We start from the raw sequence: 15,136 nt of genomic DNA on the forward strand, positions 1-15,136 counted from the left end.
CGCCATTTATATGCAATGTTAATATTATACTTACATAAAATGCGTTGAATATTATTAATTTATAAAATCATGGCATGATTTTAACACTTTGATAAACATAAAACAACCAAATTTATAATTAATGAACTACAGGCCACCCCCTCCTCGAAAAACCTAAAGTTCAAGCCAAACTCGAAAAACCTCTTTCGTGAGGGTGTAGACCTTTCTCTAATTTTGGTAGATTTTTTTTAAATGTTGGAATTTGCCAGTGCTCAATCTTACAACAATAAAAAAAAGTGAGGGGGCATCTAAATGAGAATTTATATATTAAACTACAGCAAAAGACTAACCCCCCCCCCCCCTTAATCCAAAAATTTGGTTACATGTGTATATATAAATGAAAAACTGTCATTATATTAAATTAGTATATTAAAATACTCTGAAAATAGAAATAGATATATATGTATAGCACACAACATTTGGCACTCTTGCAAAAACGGCATCACATATGTATTCTACTTTTTAACCAGCCAATATCAGCACAGAATTAATTTTCTTAATCATGTTCCATGCACAAAACATATCTGCTATGAGTTTTTGAAACCTGAAAATTCTATAGAAAATAACCTTTACTAAAGATGTCGATTTACTTGTAATAGAAATTCTTTTAACCTCGGAAAGTGAAGAAGAATGATTTTGTTTACACGTGAAAATGGTGAGCGTGGATATTGGCAAAAATTAAGGCTCACAAACCCTCTGGATCACTCATATAAAATGTTGGTTTAACTTATATGATTTTCCAAAAGAAATGTATGTTATAAGACAAGTGAAATACAAACCATTATACCTAAGCTTGTGGGGCCTAATGAAACAAACAAGACAGTTCAACTTGGCAAATCTATAAAGGAATAATAGACATTTATGTCATTAAGAGTTATATTATTTTCTTATTTCAATGCACTTTCTCTTCCATTTCTGATGACGGCAATTTGAAGAATTTTGGGGGAAGATTTAGCAGAAACATCAGTGGTGAAATGTTTTAAGAATTTTTGGCATGAAATACTCTGAGATAGGTCGTTTTAGGAAAACGAGTCTAAAATTTGCGCACGTACTGCTTGTCTGTCAGCCACACACGTGTATAGCTCTATGATCTGTCGTATTTTTCCCCAGCAAATTACAACCAGCTAATTGTAAACCGTCTTTCCAAGTCAATGGGTTCTGATTTCATATCATGAGGTTTCATATTTGCACAGGGAAGTCATTGTGACTCAGAAATCATGTATTTTATGGCTAATATTTGCTAAAATTATGACACACGATAAAAAATGGGGAGACATGATGAAAGAGGGGGGGGGGCTTCAGTACGAAAAATATATACATAAGTGGGTGGGTTCAAATCACGGTTCAATGGCGAGTTTGTTGAGTTTGACTATTTAAAAGGAAATTCTTACCTAATCAGCTGATAATTTGATTATTGATACTATTTAAAGTGTTTGTATTTGTATGGAATTTAATTATATGGTAAATTTACTTTAAAATCACTAAAATTCAACAGCTTCCGGGGGCTTCACGCCCTGAACTCACTTGGGGCCTTAAGGTGGTCCCCAGACCCCTGCCTCTGAAATAAATTTCACAACCACCCACCTAAATTCCTGGATCCACCCCCCCCCCCCAATAAAATGGTCTAAAAATCTTCTATCGGGGAAATATTGCTGCTCTTAAGATTTAGTGGCCAATGACTACCATTGTTCACTGATGCCAGCAAATACTATCAGAGGTTGTTTTCAATTTTCACCATTGTAAAACCCTGAACGCAATATTTTTAAAATTTCCCGCCACTATTGGAGAAGCACTTGGTCTTGGTTTTCCCCTTTAGTCTTTACGATTTAAAAATAAGAAGAAGTGAAAAAGTATTAAAATTTTCGTTATCCTATCACGTATCACGTTTACATGAAGTCATTAGACAACAAAAATGAAATAAAAACATGACAAAAAACAACATCCTAGTGAGCTGACACTCATGACGACAGCATTGCTGCGCATGCCTACTGGTCATCATCTTGCACTTAGCCGTTCAGCGATACCTACACATCGTGCTGATTGTACACAAAAATAATTTTTACCGAGAATGGATTTAGTAGATGGAGAATCGACTGTAAATCAGGTCAGTAATTTGATTATACATTTCTTAGTAATTTGATGTAGAAAAATAGTTATTCAAAGTCGTAGATATTTCTCTCGCGTCGGTAAAAGTTAGGGTAACAAAGGACGATGAAAACGACTAAGTCAAGATGGCCGCAAATTTTCTAAGTCCACATCGACTGTCTGTTTTTTAGCCGATTTTGAAACCAGCATACAAGTTACAAGACAAGCATTTAAATGTATTAATTGAATAGGTCGTTGGATGAGGTAAAAATCTTTGTTTTTCTTCTGTCTAGGAAGCCGTCGTGTCCCCGGGAATCCACGACAAAGGTAAGAAAATGACTCCATCTGCTAAGATTGCAGAAATGGCTGCGCGGAGACTAAGTCCAGTCGATATTCCGACTTAGAGCAAAACATGTAGTCGCCTAACATCAAACAAGAAAAACACATACAATGAATCAGTAACTTCTTATATGTGTTTTTGAACATTTCTAGAAAGAGATTAAGAATTTCCTAGATAAATATAGATACGGTGTAGATAAATGAATATTAATTATTTTGTGGCTTTTAATTCTTTCTAAGGGAAGTAACTCTAAAATGTTATAATGAACTGCATTGCAAAAAAACTTTGGTTTTTAAAGAAATTGTTAAAGTCTTTTATTTTTTTTCTGTTAAAAAACATATTAATACATTTAACATCTTTGATTAAAATATCACATAAAGTGAAATAACGATAAGAAATCCTTCGTTTCACTATTTGATTTTTTTTTTTTACCAAATTGTTTAGTTGAATTAAAAGCTAAGATGGCAAGCAGTGAAGTAAATCATGCCAATCATGCTGAGCAGAATGGACATGCGACTCTTCCGATGATCAAGGATGATGATAAGCACAAGAGCTCAAAGCATTCCTCAAGCTCTAAACATGGACATAGCTCATCATCCTCAAAGCACTCGAGCAGCAGTTCTAGCAAACATCATAGCAGCTCAAGCTCATCCAGCAAACATAAAGATAGCAGCAGTTCTAGTTCCAGCAAACACAAAGACAAGGAGAGGAGTAGCTCAAGCTCAAAGGATAAGAACTCGAGCAGTAAGCATTCCAGCTCATCTCACAAGTCCAGCTCAAGCAGCAACCACAAAGAAGGTAGTTCTAGCAGCCATAAGGAGGGGAGTTCAAAGGAGAAAAGTTCAAGCAGCAGCAAAGAGCGGAGCTCCAGCAGCCACAAAGAGGGGTCGAGCAAGCACAGCTCATCAAGCAGTCACAAGCACAGCTCGTCTTCAAGCAGCCACAAGCATAAGGATGGGAGCAGCTCTAAGCACAGTTCTTCATCATCAGAGCAAAAGCATAAGGAGAAGTCAAAAGAGGAGGTTGAAAAAGTAAAGGTCAAATCTGAGCCGTCTTCCCCTGTGAAGTCGCCAGTACGGGAGAAATCTCCTAGCAAGTCCCCCAGCAAGAAGGAGTCTTCACCCGTTAAACAAGTCAAAGAGGAAGATATGAGTGATGATGAAATACCTTTGGTAAGATTATTGTAACAACTTTCCAATATCATAAGCTACATTAGCTGCCTCAATTCCTTATGCAGAAACTGATTATAGCTTCAATATGTAGGCTACTAGAATAAAGAAAGAACAACCCCAGGAAAAGAGACCACATGAATCGGATGATGACGATGATGAACCCCTTTCTGCAAGGTAGGCATTCTCAAAATGCTTATCCTCTGGAATTATTGGCATACAGTGGCTTCCATTTTATCGGATAGCGGTTTAACGAATATTTCGGCTATTTCAATATAATATCAGAGCACAAAACCATTTCTTATATATTTATTAATAATTTCACCTGATATTCTGATGAGAAATATTGGACTTTCGTTTTATCCGATACAAAAATTTTGACTATCATAGTGTTTTTTGATAATCAGCACTTTGTTCACACCTCCAACTTCGTATGTGAAGCCTTTGTTTACACAGTTTGACACCAATTACCTTGACTGGCTTGAGTACGACAATGAAGGGGATTAGTTACGGCTGGACGCACACAGGCACCTTACCTGTGTCAATAGTGGGCATAGTAAATAGATATGTTTTGATTACAGTTGTGGTGATCAGCTTGGGTTCAATGATGCACTTGTTAATTATGACAATTATTTGTAATTTTTTCAGCGTGAAATTTTAATTATTGAACTGATTAGCTTGTGTATGACAATTTGCTTGGATAATGAAATAAGCCTATTCAATCGTTTAACTTGGTCAATTGGCTTAATATTTATTCATTTTTCAGTGCAAAATTTATGGTAAAAATCACAAATGGCCCATTCTATAAAAATACGTCTCAAAATTCATACCATCTTTCTCCACATGGCTCTCAAAATCTCTCTTCAGCAGACAAGAACGAGACTGGTAAACTCACACACAGTATAAAATACGTAACGGTATTAAAGAAACAAATAAAAACAACAATTATATATATTTAATATTTTTGTTTATTTTTAATTTACACTCTATCCAGGGAAAAATAGTTTACGGTTATTAGTCAAGCATTTAGTCTACTTCCGTTTCCAAAATGGCGACCATCGAAGAAGGAATGTAAACATGTGCTGAAGAAAGATGGCAATAACTATCAAAGAATATATTCTATACGTCAATTTATTTGAAAAAAAATTTCATATTAAATTCATAAGTAAGTGAAATAAATTATTTTTAGTAAAGTCATTAAGTAAACATGTCAAAAGAAAAACGAAAGTGCAAGCTTGAAATTTGCTACGATGTATTATCAATACATGTAGCTCTATACATCTATCTTTGGACTCGGTATGGAGCAATCGGCTATTCTAATTTTCGGCTATTCGGATAAAACTAGGCTGACAACTTGACTATTCGATAAAACGGGAACCACTGTATTAAGTATGCTTTCTTTTCCTATTGATTAATGATGACAATTTTTCCTGTGATCTAAAAATGCTCTCAAAGAAAGCAAAAAATTGGATTGTTTGTGAAAAATACCTGTTTTACTGGATTCCTTATGTCCAAAATGACATATAGTTTATAGGGTCTTTCAGATCATACTTAATTTTGAAATGGTCAGTAACTAAGAAAACAAAATTTTTCAGAATTGAAAAAGAGAAGAAGAAGATAAAGAAGGAAGCAAAAGTAGAAAAACCAAGCAGTGCTAAAAAGAGAAAAACTGAAGACTTTGATGATGATGTTCCTATTAAGGTACGCTCGGAAAATCAACCAGAGGTTTTTATTATCATGCTTACACAACAAACTGACTTGGAACTTCTCACATATTTTTTTTTTTTTAAATCTAATCTCAATTTCTTCAAAGAAGTTTGTTGAAAAAGCTTGTTACTGATTGAATATATGAATAATTGCTGATCTCATTTATAGAAGAAGAAAAAGAAAGTAAAGACTGAAAGTGGAAAACAAGAAAATAAATCTCCCTCCAAGAAAGTCAAAGAAGAAGAGACACATGAAGTTTGGAGATGGTAGAGTACAAAATGTTATAGACCTACTCTACATTACTGAGAGCTGTTGTTAAGATTTCCTATCAGTTACCAAACATCTTCGTAGGATGGTGAAAACAAACTGCATCACTGTCTACTGTCGGTAGAAGCTTACTTAGGATTAGCATGTAAAGAGATGTTTTAATGAATACACCCATGGTTAATTTTTGTAGGTGGGAAGAGGAACGTAGGGATGACGGTGTGAAGTGGCATTCACTGGAGCACAAAGGTCCCTTATTTGCCCCGGATTATGAACCATTGCCAGACGACGTCAGATTTTACTATGAGGGTATTGCATTTTATTTCCCTTGACTTTCTGTTTCTATAACTTTAAAGAAACAAATTTAGAGTAAATTCTTGATGATTTTTTTTTTATTTGACAGGGAAAGAGTTGAAATTGTCTGAGCCTGCTGAAGAAGTGGCCACTTTTTACGCCAAGATGTTGGAGCATGATTACACCACCAAGGACGTATTTAACAAGAACTTCATGAAAGATTGGAGAAAGGTGAATAATCAAAGGTGTTCACTAGTCAAAAAACTAGGGGTAGATGAATAATCATAGGTGTTCACTGGTCAAAAAACTAGGGATAGATGAATAATCATAGGTGTTCACTGGTCAAAAAACTAGAGAAGGTGAATAATCATAGGTGTTCACTGGTCAAAAAACTAGAGATAGGTGAATAATCATAGGTGTTCACTGGTCAAAAAACTAGAGAAAGGTGAATAATCATAGGTGTTCACTAGTCCAAAAACTAGAGATAGATGAATAATCATAGGTGTTCACTAGTCAAAAAACTAGAGATAGATGAATAATCATAGGTGTTCACCAGTCAACTAGTAAAAAAAAACTAGAGATAGGTGAATAATCATAGGTGTTCACTAGTCCAGAAACTAGAGATTGGTGAATAATCATAGGTGTTCACTAGTCATAAAACTAGAGATAGGTGAATAATCATAGGTGTTCACTGGTCAAAAAACTAGAGATAGGTGAATAATCATAGGTGTTCACTAGTCCAGAAACTAGAGATTGGTGAATAATCATAGGTGTTCACTAATCCAAAAACTGGAGATAGGTGAATAATCATAGGTGTTCACTAGTCAGAAAGCTAGAGATAGGTAAATAATCATAAGTGTCAATAGTCAAAAGACCAGTATGAAGAAATGATCATTATTGTCCTCTTTGATGTTTGCATGCTATTTTATAGACGAATAATTTTAACACTTGTGAAATGGTTGCAAATTTTGAAAATTATACATAAAGTATACATTAATATTAACTGATTGATTTGGAGATTATATGTAAAGTACATGTATACATTAATGTTAACTGATTGTTTTACAATTGAGATTTAGTTTTTCACTTAGAAGAAGATTTAAAATACATGTAGTTCTTGATGGCTAGCCTTTATTTTCAATATTAATTTGGTATAAAGTTATTAAACTTAATATCAAGTTTATTGCAAGAAAATGAAAATGATTCAATGAATATTCCTCGCTGTCTGTTGATTCACAAAGTCATTTTAAAGACCCTATATACTCCAATAAAAATATTTTTTGGACATTGGGATCAATCATAGTACATGTATATTGAGTTTACTTTTTTCATTTTCAACATAGGATAACAGTCATTAGTCTAGAAGAAAAATTCCATAGATGAGAAAGTATTAAGAAATAGAAATAATTATTCTTTATTTTTCCCAGACAATGACATCCCATGAGAGGGATTTGATTAAAGATTTGAAGAAATGCAACTTTAAGGAAATGGCAGAGTATTTCAAGCTCAAATCTGAGGAAAGAAAAAATCGATCTAAGGAAGAGAAAAAGGTATTGTATTATATTGTGATGTTTAACCAGCAGTGAAATTCATCTTTTACTTAGTCCTATTAACATAGAAGTTTTGTTATTACTTTACTGAATTGCTTACAATTTAATGTCTCTCAGGCTGAGAAATTGAAAAATGAAGAGATTCAGAAAGAATATGGATTTTGTGTGATGGATAACCACAAGGAGAAGATTGGAAACTTTAGGATAGAACCTCCAGGTCTCTTCCGAGGGCGAGGAGACCACCCCAAGCAGGGCATGCTGAAGACAAGGACCCTCCCGGAGGATGTCATCATCAATTGTAGCAAGTGAGTAACAGGGGGCATTATGTCAGTATGTAGTGATAGTGAAAACAACTTAAATATATGTCTGATTTATGGAAGGACTGCAGGAGAAATGTGAACTTGTATGTTTTATTTCAGGGGTTCAAAAATACCCAGCCCTCCGCCTGGTCATAAATGGAAAGAAGTGCGCCATGACAACAAGGTAAGAGAACATTGACTTGTGTTCATTTATCATAACCTCATCTGTGTAGAATCCTGTGTACAGTTAATAAAACAGAATCCTATGATTGTAGGTGTCTTGGCTTGCTTGCTGGAATGAGAATATCCAGGGCAGTACTAAATATGTCATGTTGAATGCAGCTTCCAGACTGAAGGTGAGGAAAAGTTAGTGTACATTGTATGTTAACCCTTTCAACACTGTAGACCGATACATAGATCTGATAAAATTTCGTCTTGGAACACGGTAGACTGATTCATCGGTCTCAGACACAAAACTGGAAGTAAACGTTTATTCTTAGAAATAGAAAGCATTCTCTGCGCAAGAACTTTCACTATGAATTATGGGTAGATGGATATAAACATCCGTTAACAAATATGGCGGACCACATGGCGAAAATCCCGGAAAAATAAGGAAAATTAGATGAATCTTAAAGAAAACAAAGAAGAAAGCAAAATGGCGGTTAACAACAAAATGTAGGATCTTTCTGGCGATGAAAACTTTAATAAAATTGGGGAAATAGATATTATAGATGTTTCTAGACAACAAAAATATGAGTTTTAACAATGTTGAGAAATCTTGTCAGAGAAAATTGACTCGGAATCGGACTTTAAAGGCTCCGAAACAGAGGATGTTTTTCGACGCCCCAGACTTCTCCCGATGTCCCGAAATGCCACTTTTTATTTATTTATTATTATTGACTTATTTTTCAATAAATTCTGACATATTGCATATCATTTTACTTGGAAATAATTTCTCTTTTGAACGTTGGAAAGAACATAAGCGATTTTGAAACTTCATAGTAGCAAATTTATTAAAATATTACATAAGATCAGTTATAAAACGTAATTATTATTTTTATTAGTGCTTTTGACTTGCTAAATAATTTTGAATGTATATAAATTTGATATCATTTAAAAGAGAAATCTCTCACCTTTCTAATAATGTGTCATTTATTAAAATATTCAAAGAAATAAAGAAGTTACTGTATTTTTTGTGATGGAAGGTGAAGTGTTAGTGATGGCCCAAGTTACTCAGTGTACCAGGGCTTGGTTGATAAAAGTTACTCAGTGTTGAAAGAGTTAATAAAGTGGAGACATGTAATAGTTCTTGTGTGAATTATTAATATTAATTTATGGACTAACAGGGAGAGAAAGATTGGCAAAAGTACGAGACAGCTAGAAGACTACATAAATGTGTTGACAAGATCCGAGCCCAGTACCGAGAGGACTGGAAGTCCAAGGAAATGAGGATTAGACAGAGAGCTGTAGCTCTCTACTTCATTGATAAAGTAAGAAAGTCACACTTTATAATCATGAAATTCACTTCCTTCTTTCCAGAAATATTTTCATCTAAACAATCCTCTGTAATAATTAAGTTTGAAAATTTTTTGATAAGGCCAAAAAAAAAATACTGTCGCATTGATCAATTTTATTGAAAAAGGAAATAACTATATTATTATTCTTTCAAGTTAAAAAGAAAAATAAGTTATGCCCCTTTTTATTCATGCTAATGGAAGGATGTTTTTATTAGATACACAATATATTTTTCATTAAAACATCATTTTATGGATAAACTTTTATAAAAATATTTTGAATAACGTTATTTAAACTTGACATCACATTATAATTAATATAAAAGTTAAAAAATGTAAGAATCAGTTGATATCATCTTTTTGTGGATCAGAAAAAAAGAGAATACCTGCTTCAAAAAAAAAAAAACAAAAAAAGAAAGAAAAGACCTCCTTTCTGCATTAAAATTTTTGACTTGAGAAACTTAAGATTAATTTTTTATAGCATAAATGCATTTTTGACTAGTGGTATTTTCTTTGGACTCCTATACTCTTAATCTTATTACTGTGTCTATGTATGTAGCTTGCCTTGAGAGCTGGTAATGAAAAAGAAGAAGGTGAGACCGCAGACACTGTCGGCTGCTGTTCCCTGAGGAAGGAACATTTAAACCTTCATGAGAAATACGACGACCAAGAGTACGTGGTAGAGTTTGATTTCCTGGGTAAGGACTCTATCCGATACTACAACAGAATTCCTGTCGAGAAAAGGGTCTTCAAAAATTTACAGCTCTTCATGGAAAACAAAGCAGGAGATGATGATGTCTTTGATCGTCTCAATGTAGGTTTGAAAACTAGATGTTTTATTGTCTGTAAAATCTCCCTTCAGGATGAGAAGAAAATCTCTAATCAGATAATTTATGTCTTTGATCGTCTGAATGTATGTTTGAAAACATAGATGTTTTATTGCTGTAAAATCTCCCTTCAGGATGAAAAAAAAATCTCTAATCAGATAATTTATGTCTTTGATTGCTCAATGTATGTTTGAAAACATAGATGTTTTATTGCTGTAAAATCTCCCTTCAGGATTAGAAAAAAAAATCTCTAATCAGATAATTTTGACTGGAAAAAGAAAGAGAGGAAAATGAATGTATTATTCTTGTTATAGGTAGAGTCAAAATTTGTCTCTTTGATTACTTAAAATGGCAGTTTACTTTTAGACCACAATACTGAACAAACATCTTCACGACCTGATGGAAGGCCTAACAGCCAAAGTTTTCCGAACATACAATGCTTCACGAACACTGCAAGAGCAGCTCAATATCCTGACTGAAGGTAGGTGGAGCTTTCACAGTCTATCAAATGTGACTTTGCTGACTTGAGCGATGTCTTACGAGGAAAGATTCTGAAATGTTGTCTGTTTCAGCTGATGATGGTGTGGCAGCTAAGTTATTGTCTTATAATCGAGCTAACCGTGCTGTAGCCATCTTGTGTAACCATCAGAGGGCAGCCCCTAAAAACTTTGGTAAACAGATGGAGAACTTGCAGAACAAGGTTTGTAATGGATACAGTGCACAATATGTAACTAATTATAGGAAAATAATTCAATGGGATAAAAAAAAATTGGATTAATATGTATCATAGCTTGCAATAACTTAATGTTTCCAAATCTTGCTGTTAGCTAAAAAAAATTGTTATTTTTTCATCCTTTGGTCAAAATTCCCTGAAAATTGAATGTAAAAATGGGATTTTTTTAAAAATTGATAATTCTAATTCCTACAAGTACCTTGCATTAGGTCTTCAACTGTCAACTTGCACTGCATCTGTAATTTTAGTAACATTTATCAATGTATTAGATAATTAAAACAAACAAACTACCTGCCTACTCACCTGGAAAAATATGGGTCAGAGTACATGTGCTTCAAATAAAATTCTTATGATGGCCCTACAGTATATGGTGATCCAAATTTTATTTCAAATTGATACCAACCTAATACATAGATCTACAATAGCCCAGTCAGTTGTCTGTTCAAAGATTGAAATTTTTTAACTGAAAAGAGCTTTTAGTATGTTTGGTTTACAAGGGTGTTTGTCTTAACAAGTATCATTAGTCATTACTGTTATTTGTGTGGGTTTTTTACCTGTATATGATTGACCATTTAAAATGTTTTTATTTTTTTCTCAGATTGAGGATAAGAAAGCTGCCATTAAGGAAGCCAAGAAGAACGTGAAGGACGCCAAGGCTGACTACAAGGCCACAAAGACGGAGAAGGCTAAACAGTAAGAGGTTTCCTGAAATAAGAGTTATTATCTGAAAAAGTCAAATACATTGCAGTGGTCAATTTCACCATGTTCACAATACTCTTTTAAACACTGTTTTCCTTTCAATTATTTAGGGCTCTGACAAAAAGAAAGGCCCAGTTGGAGAGATTGGAGGAACAATTGACTAAGCTGGAAGTTCAGGCCACAGACAAGGTAACAGTTATACTTCCATCATTAAAAGAAAGACTTGTATTATGTAATCCCTGGGTAATTGTATAGAGGTATAACACACTACTTCAAGAATAATTCTAGAATTCTGAAAGATTTAAAGGTTTTGGGCTTTTTTTTTTACATTTGCAAACATTTTTGAGAGGAGAGAAAAAACATTTTCGTTTGTCTGTCAGTTTGCATATATCTAGTTGTCTGTATGTTTACAATATTTGTAGAATAATTGAGACAAATTTAGTGGAATTGTTCGGAAAATTTAGTATCTCTTGCAATAAGGATACGTATAGCAAATAAAGGGAGAGAACTTTGTAGACTTAATTTTTAAAGTATGGATGTTTTAGATCCACATTATTTCACATCTTCTGAGTAGCATATTGGATAGCATTCAAATACATCTCAAAATGTTCTATAGTTTACATGCATCAACAGAATTCTGATTAAATTTTGTTTTAATAGGAAGAAAACAAGGAGATAGCCCTTGGAACCTCCAAACTTAACTATCTGGATCCCAGGATTTCTGTTGCTTGGTAGGTGGACATGCAATTTTACTTCTTAATTTCAACATTCTGTGGCTCAAAACTGCAGGTTATAGTGAAATTAAGTTTTGCTGATAAAATGTTTAATTCATTTTAGGTGCAAAAAATGGGAGGTTCCTGTAGAAAAAATCTACAACAAAACGCAGCGCGAGAAGTTTAGGTGGGCTATAGACATGGCAGAAGCTGACTTTGAATTTTAACAACAGTAATGCCTTAGCTGAAGGAAGAATTCTTTATTATGGATACAATGGGCATGACTGTGTTGGACATTTAACTGATGCAGAACCATTTCTTGGTGCAGATGATTAAAATTTGAGATATTGTGCCAGATAAACTTTATACATTATTAGAATGAAGAAAGGGTAGATGGTCAGAACATGTTAATGAAGAATGAATTGTATAAATTACATTTTTGTAATATAAGCATTAATGTAGATTTATAAAAATTTAATTTATGGTCTGCAAGACTTGTATATTTGTATCCTTCTAAGTAGTTTGTCAGAATGTTAAGTTTAGTGCATGTTTTAAATTATGAATATTTTAAATCAGTTTTGTCAATGAATAGAAGGCATTTTAATCATGAATTGAATACCAGTTGCTAATTTCATCATGTTTTTATAGAATATATTTTTAAAACAACAGAAAAAAGAAACCATTGTGACTGTCATAGATCTAGAAGGGCTTTTGAACGTATAAAATGATGCATGATTTCTTAATATCATTATTGCATAACTAGTTTTATTTTTCTTAATTGAGTTCCCTTTTAAAACTTAATTTTAGGGTTTTAGATTTATTTGTGTAGAAAACAGTATCTTTTTAAAGGAAAACAGTTAAAAGATTTATTGCAGATAGGAAATGACTGTACATTGCCAGCAATTTTAAGTATGAAGTGGATTTTCTACACTCCAGTAACATTTAACTATTCATATTAATACTTAAATGAAAATGGGAAATTTCATTACGAGTAGCCTCGCCAGTGTCAACATGTTACACATTCTTTGCCTGTTTATATCTGCTTGGTTTAACCATCGATGAAAGTCCTTACTTTGTATTTAAGCTAATATGGTATAGTTCTGGATATTTAAGAATTTTTTTATCAAATGTGCATGTCAATTTTTTTTTTAAATAAAAAAGTCTTGAGTTGCAATCATTGAATGAAAGTTAATTTTGCTCTCAATCTCTACTTCTGCAATTGGTTTTGTTAGAAAATATTTTTCATTCCTTTTTTTCAAAAATTCTTGTAATATATTTTTGTTCATAATTTCATTAAAGAAGTCTACATTAAATAAATAGCAACAAAGTGCCTGACAATGGAATGAGTGATATCAGTCAGGTCCTTTTTAGTCTACCTCATGTTTGGCACTTATTTAATGTTAAAACATGACATATCCATCATAATTAAATGTCAGAGTATTGCATGTCACATCAGTAGATGCTTTTAGTCTTTCATTTACAATTTTTTTTATTCCAAACACTGAAGACTTTTGCATGTCCATGTATCAGCATGTAAAAATAGATCTCGTAAGTTTAAATAAAAAATCATTATATCTCCAACATAAATTAGAAGTAGCTAGGTTGTGTCTAACATTTGATGAGAAATCCCTGTCAAATTCCAGTATATCTTTTAATTCCATTACATCTTGTGAATTGTTATCATTCTGTGATGTGTTGACAAGCTCTGTTATTATATTTGTGTGATACAATTGTTTATGAGCTGTTTTATCGTTACGGATGAAATGTACAAAACCAATAAAATATCAAAGCATCTCATTATTATTGTCCAAATAAACTTGGTATGAATACATCTTGTTCTGTTATAAATATAAGGGCTGTGTTTTAATTGATTAAAACTTGAGTAATATACTGCTAGATTTCAATTTATTTTATATCTTAAGGGCAGATCACTACACATGCATAAAAAATTCTATACACTTCCAAGGGTCCTTGGAAAAATAACTATGGAGTGCTGAGTGACTTGCATGAATGATTAAATGTTTCTGTCCACCAAGGGAGGACACTCTTTTGGCCACAAATGTTCATTTGTCACACATCTTTGACTTATTTGTATTGGTAAAAGGAAAGTCAGACATCAGAATCTTCTAGGTCTGAAAAAGGGAGACTTAAAGATTACAGAGTATATTTTGGTGGGTTCTATTAGACTTTCAAGCAGAAATTCAAATCTGAATATACCTTAAACCCATCCACCTCCAACGTGACATTTGTCTGTTAGGTGTGCAAATGTAAAGGAGATTAATTTTCAATACAAAATCATCTTTTCCTTGCACAGGAACCCATAGGAAGCAATTTCAGTTGGGGGGGGGCACAGTTGGGGGGCACTATCAACTACCACAAATTCCTTGAAAAGCAAAAATAAAAGGTCATCAGACATTTTTATTGAGGGGGCACAAGCATATAGTAGCTATATTTTCTTTAGTTATCTATATATCGGCAAAATTATTGGGGGGGGGGGGGGCACAGTACCATGGACACGTCAAAGAGATTTGGAAGTCCCAATCACTAATTCTTAAAGTGTTTTACCTTGAAATCTCGAATCCTTACATATCTCGAAGTTTTTTTCTTGGTCCCATTGAGTTCGAGATGACGACGTTTGACTGAACATCAAATTTTTCTGCTTTATGCCCAGAAGTTCTGCACATCAATTATAATCTGAGGTTTTGGTCTCACGTACCCTTCAAGTCCCTTAAGGGTAGGTTAAGTTGCATAAAATGCCAATATTTTGTTCTCTACTCAAAATACACTATACTTGAAAATTAATTATGAATTGTTTACCATGTTTCTGAAAAGAAGTGATAAAAAATGTTATAGTTATCAAATATTAAAATGCATAAATAAATGAAAAAAAAAATACCCACTGC

General features: G+C 33.3%; 2 protein-coding genes across 3 annotated transcripts in view; both read left to right on the forward strand.

The window, feature by feature from the left end:
* The window catches only part of LOC133175507 (DNA topoisomerase I, mitochondrial-like), a 118,149-nt gene extending 104,087 nt beyond the window's left edge, over positions 1-14,062 (forward strand). The window contains exons 1-20 of one of the 2 annotated variants that reach the window (XM_061310623.1): positions 2,009-2,143; positions 2,418-2,451; positions 2,909-3,636; positions 3,728-3,810; positions 5,229-5,334; positions 5,512-5,606; positions 5,798-5,913; positions 6,008-6,129; positions 7,326-7,448; positions 7,566-7,753; positions 7,868-7,931; positions 8,023-8,103; positions 9,094-9,237; positions 9,821-10,075; positions 10,455-10,569; positions 10,661-10,788; positions 11,420-11,514; positions 11,631-11,709; positions 12,181-12,251; positions 12,358-14,062. In XM_061310623.1, the coding sequence (XP_061166607.1) occupies positions 2,108-2,143; positions 2,418-2,451; positions 2,909-3,636; positions 3,728-3,810; positions 5,229-5,334; positions 5,512-5,606; positions 5,798-5,913; positions 6,008-6,129; positions 7,326-7,448; positions 7,566-7,753; positions 7,868-7,931; positions 8,023-8,103; positions 9,094-9,237; positions 9,821-10,075; positions 10,455-10,569; positions 10,661-10,788; positions 11,420-11,514; positions 11,631-11,709; positions 12,181-12,251; positions 12,358-12,460 (2,766 nt within the window). In that variant the 5' untranslated portion in view covers positions 2,009-2,107 and the 3' untranslated portion in view covers positions 12,461-14,062. Of the gene's footprint in view, positions 1-2,008; positions 2,144-2,415; positions 2,452-2,908; positions 3,637-3,727; positions 3,811-5,228; positions 5,335-5,511; positions 5,607-5,797; positions 5,914-6,007; positions 6,130-7,325; positions 7,449-7,565; positions 7,754-7,867; positions 7,932-8,022; positions 8,104-9,093; positions 9,238-9,820; positions 10,076-10,454; positions 10,570-10,660; positions 10,789-11,419; positions 11,515-11,630; positions 11,710-12,180; positions 12,252-12,357 lie in introns of those variants that run through there. The other variant, XM_061310624.1, reaches the window with a different exon arrangement.
* LOC133175511 (sorting nexin-21-like) overlaps positions 1-15,136 on the forward strand; it is a 182,616-nt gene that overhangs the window by 41,332 nt on the left and 126,148 nt on the right. The gene's annotated exons all lie outside the window — the stretch shown is intronic.

Source organism: Saccostrea echinata, unplaced genomic scaffold (assembly GCF_033153115.1).
Source record: "Saccostrea echinata isolate AGI-Se365-2 ecotype Australia unplaced genomic scaffold, CSIRO_AGI_Sech_v1 ptg000062l, whole genome shotgun sequence".
Lineage (NCBI taxonomy): Eukaryota > Metazoa > Mollusca > Bivalvia > Ostreida > Ostreidae > Saccostrea > Saccostrea echinata.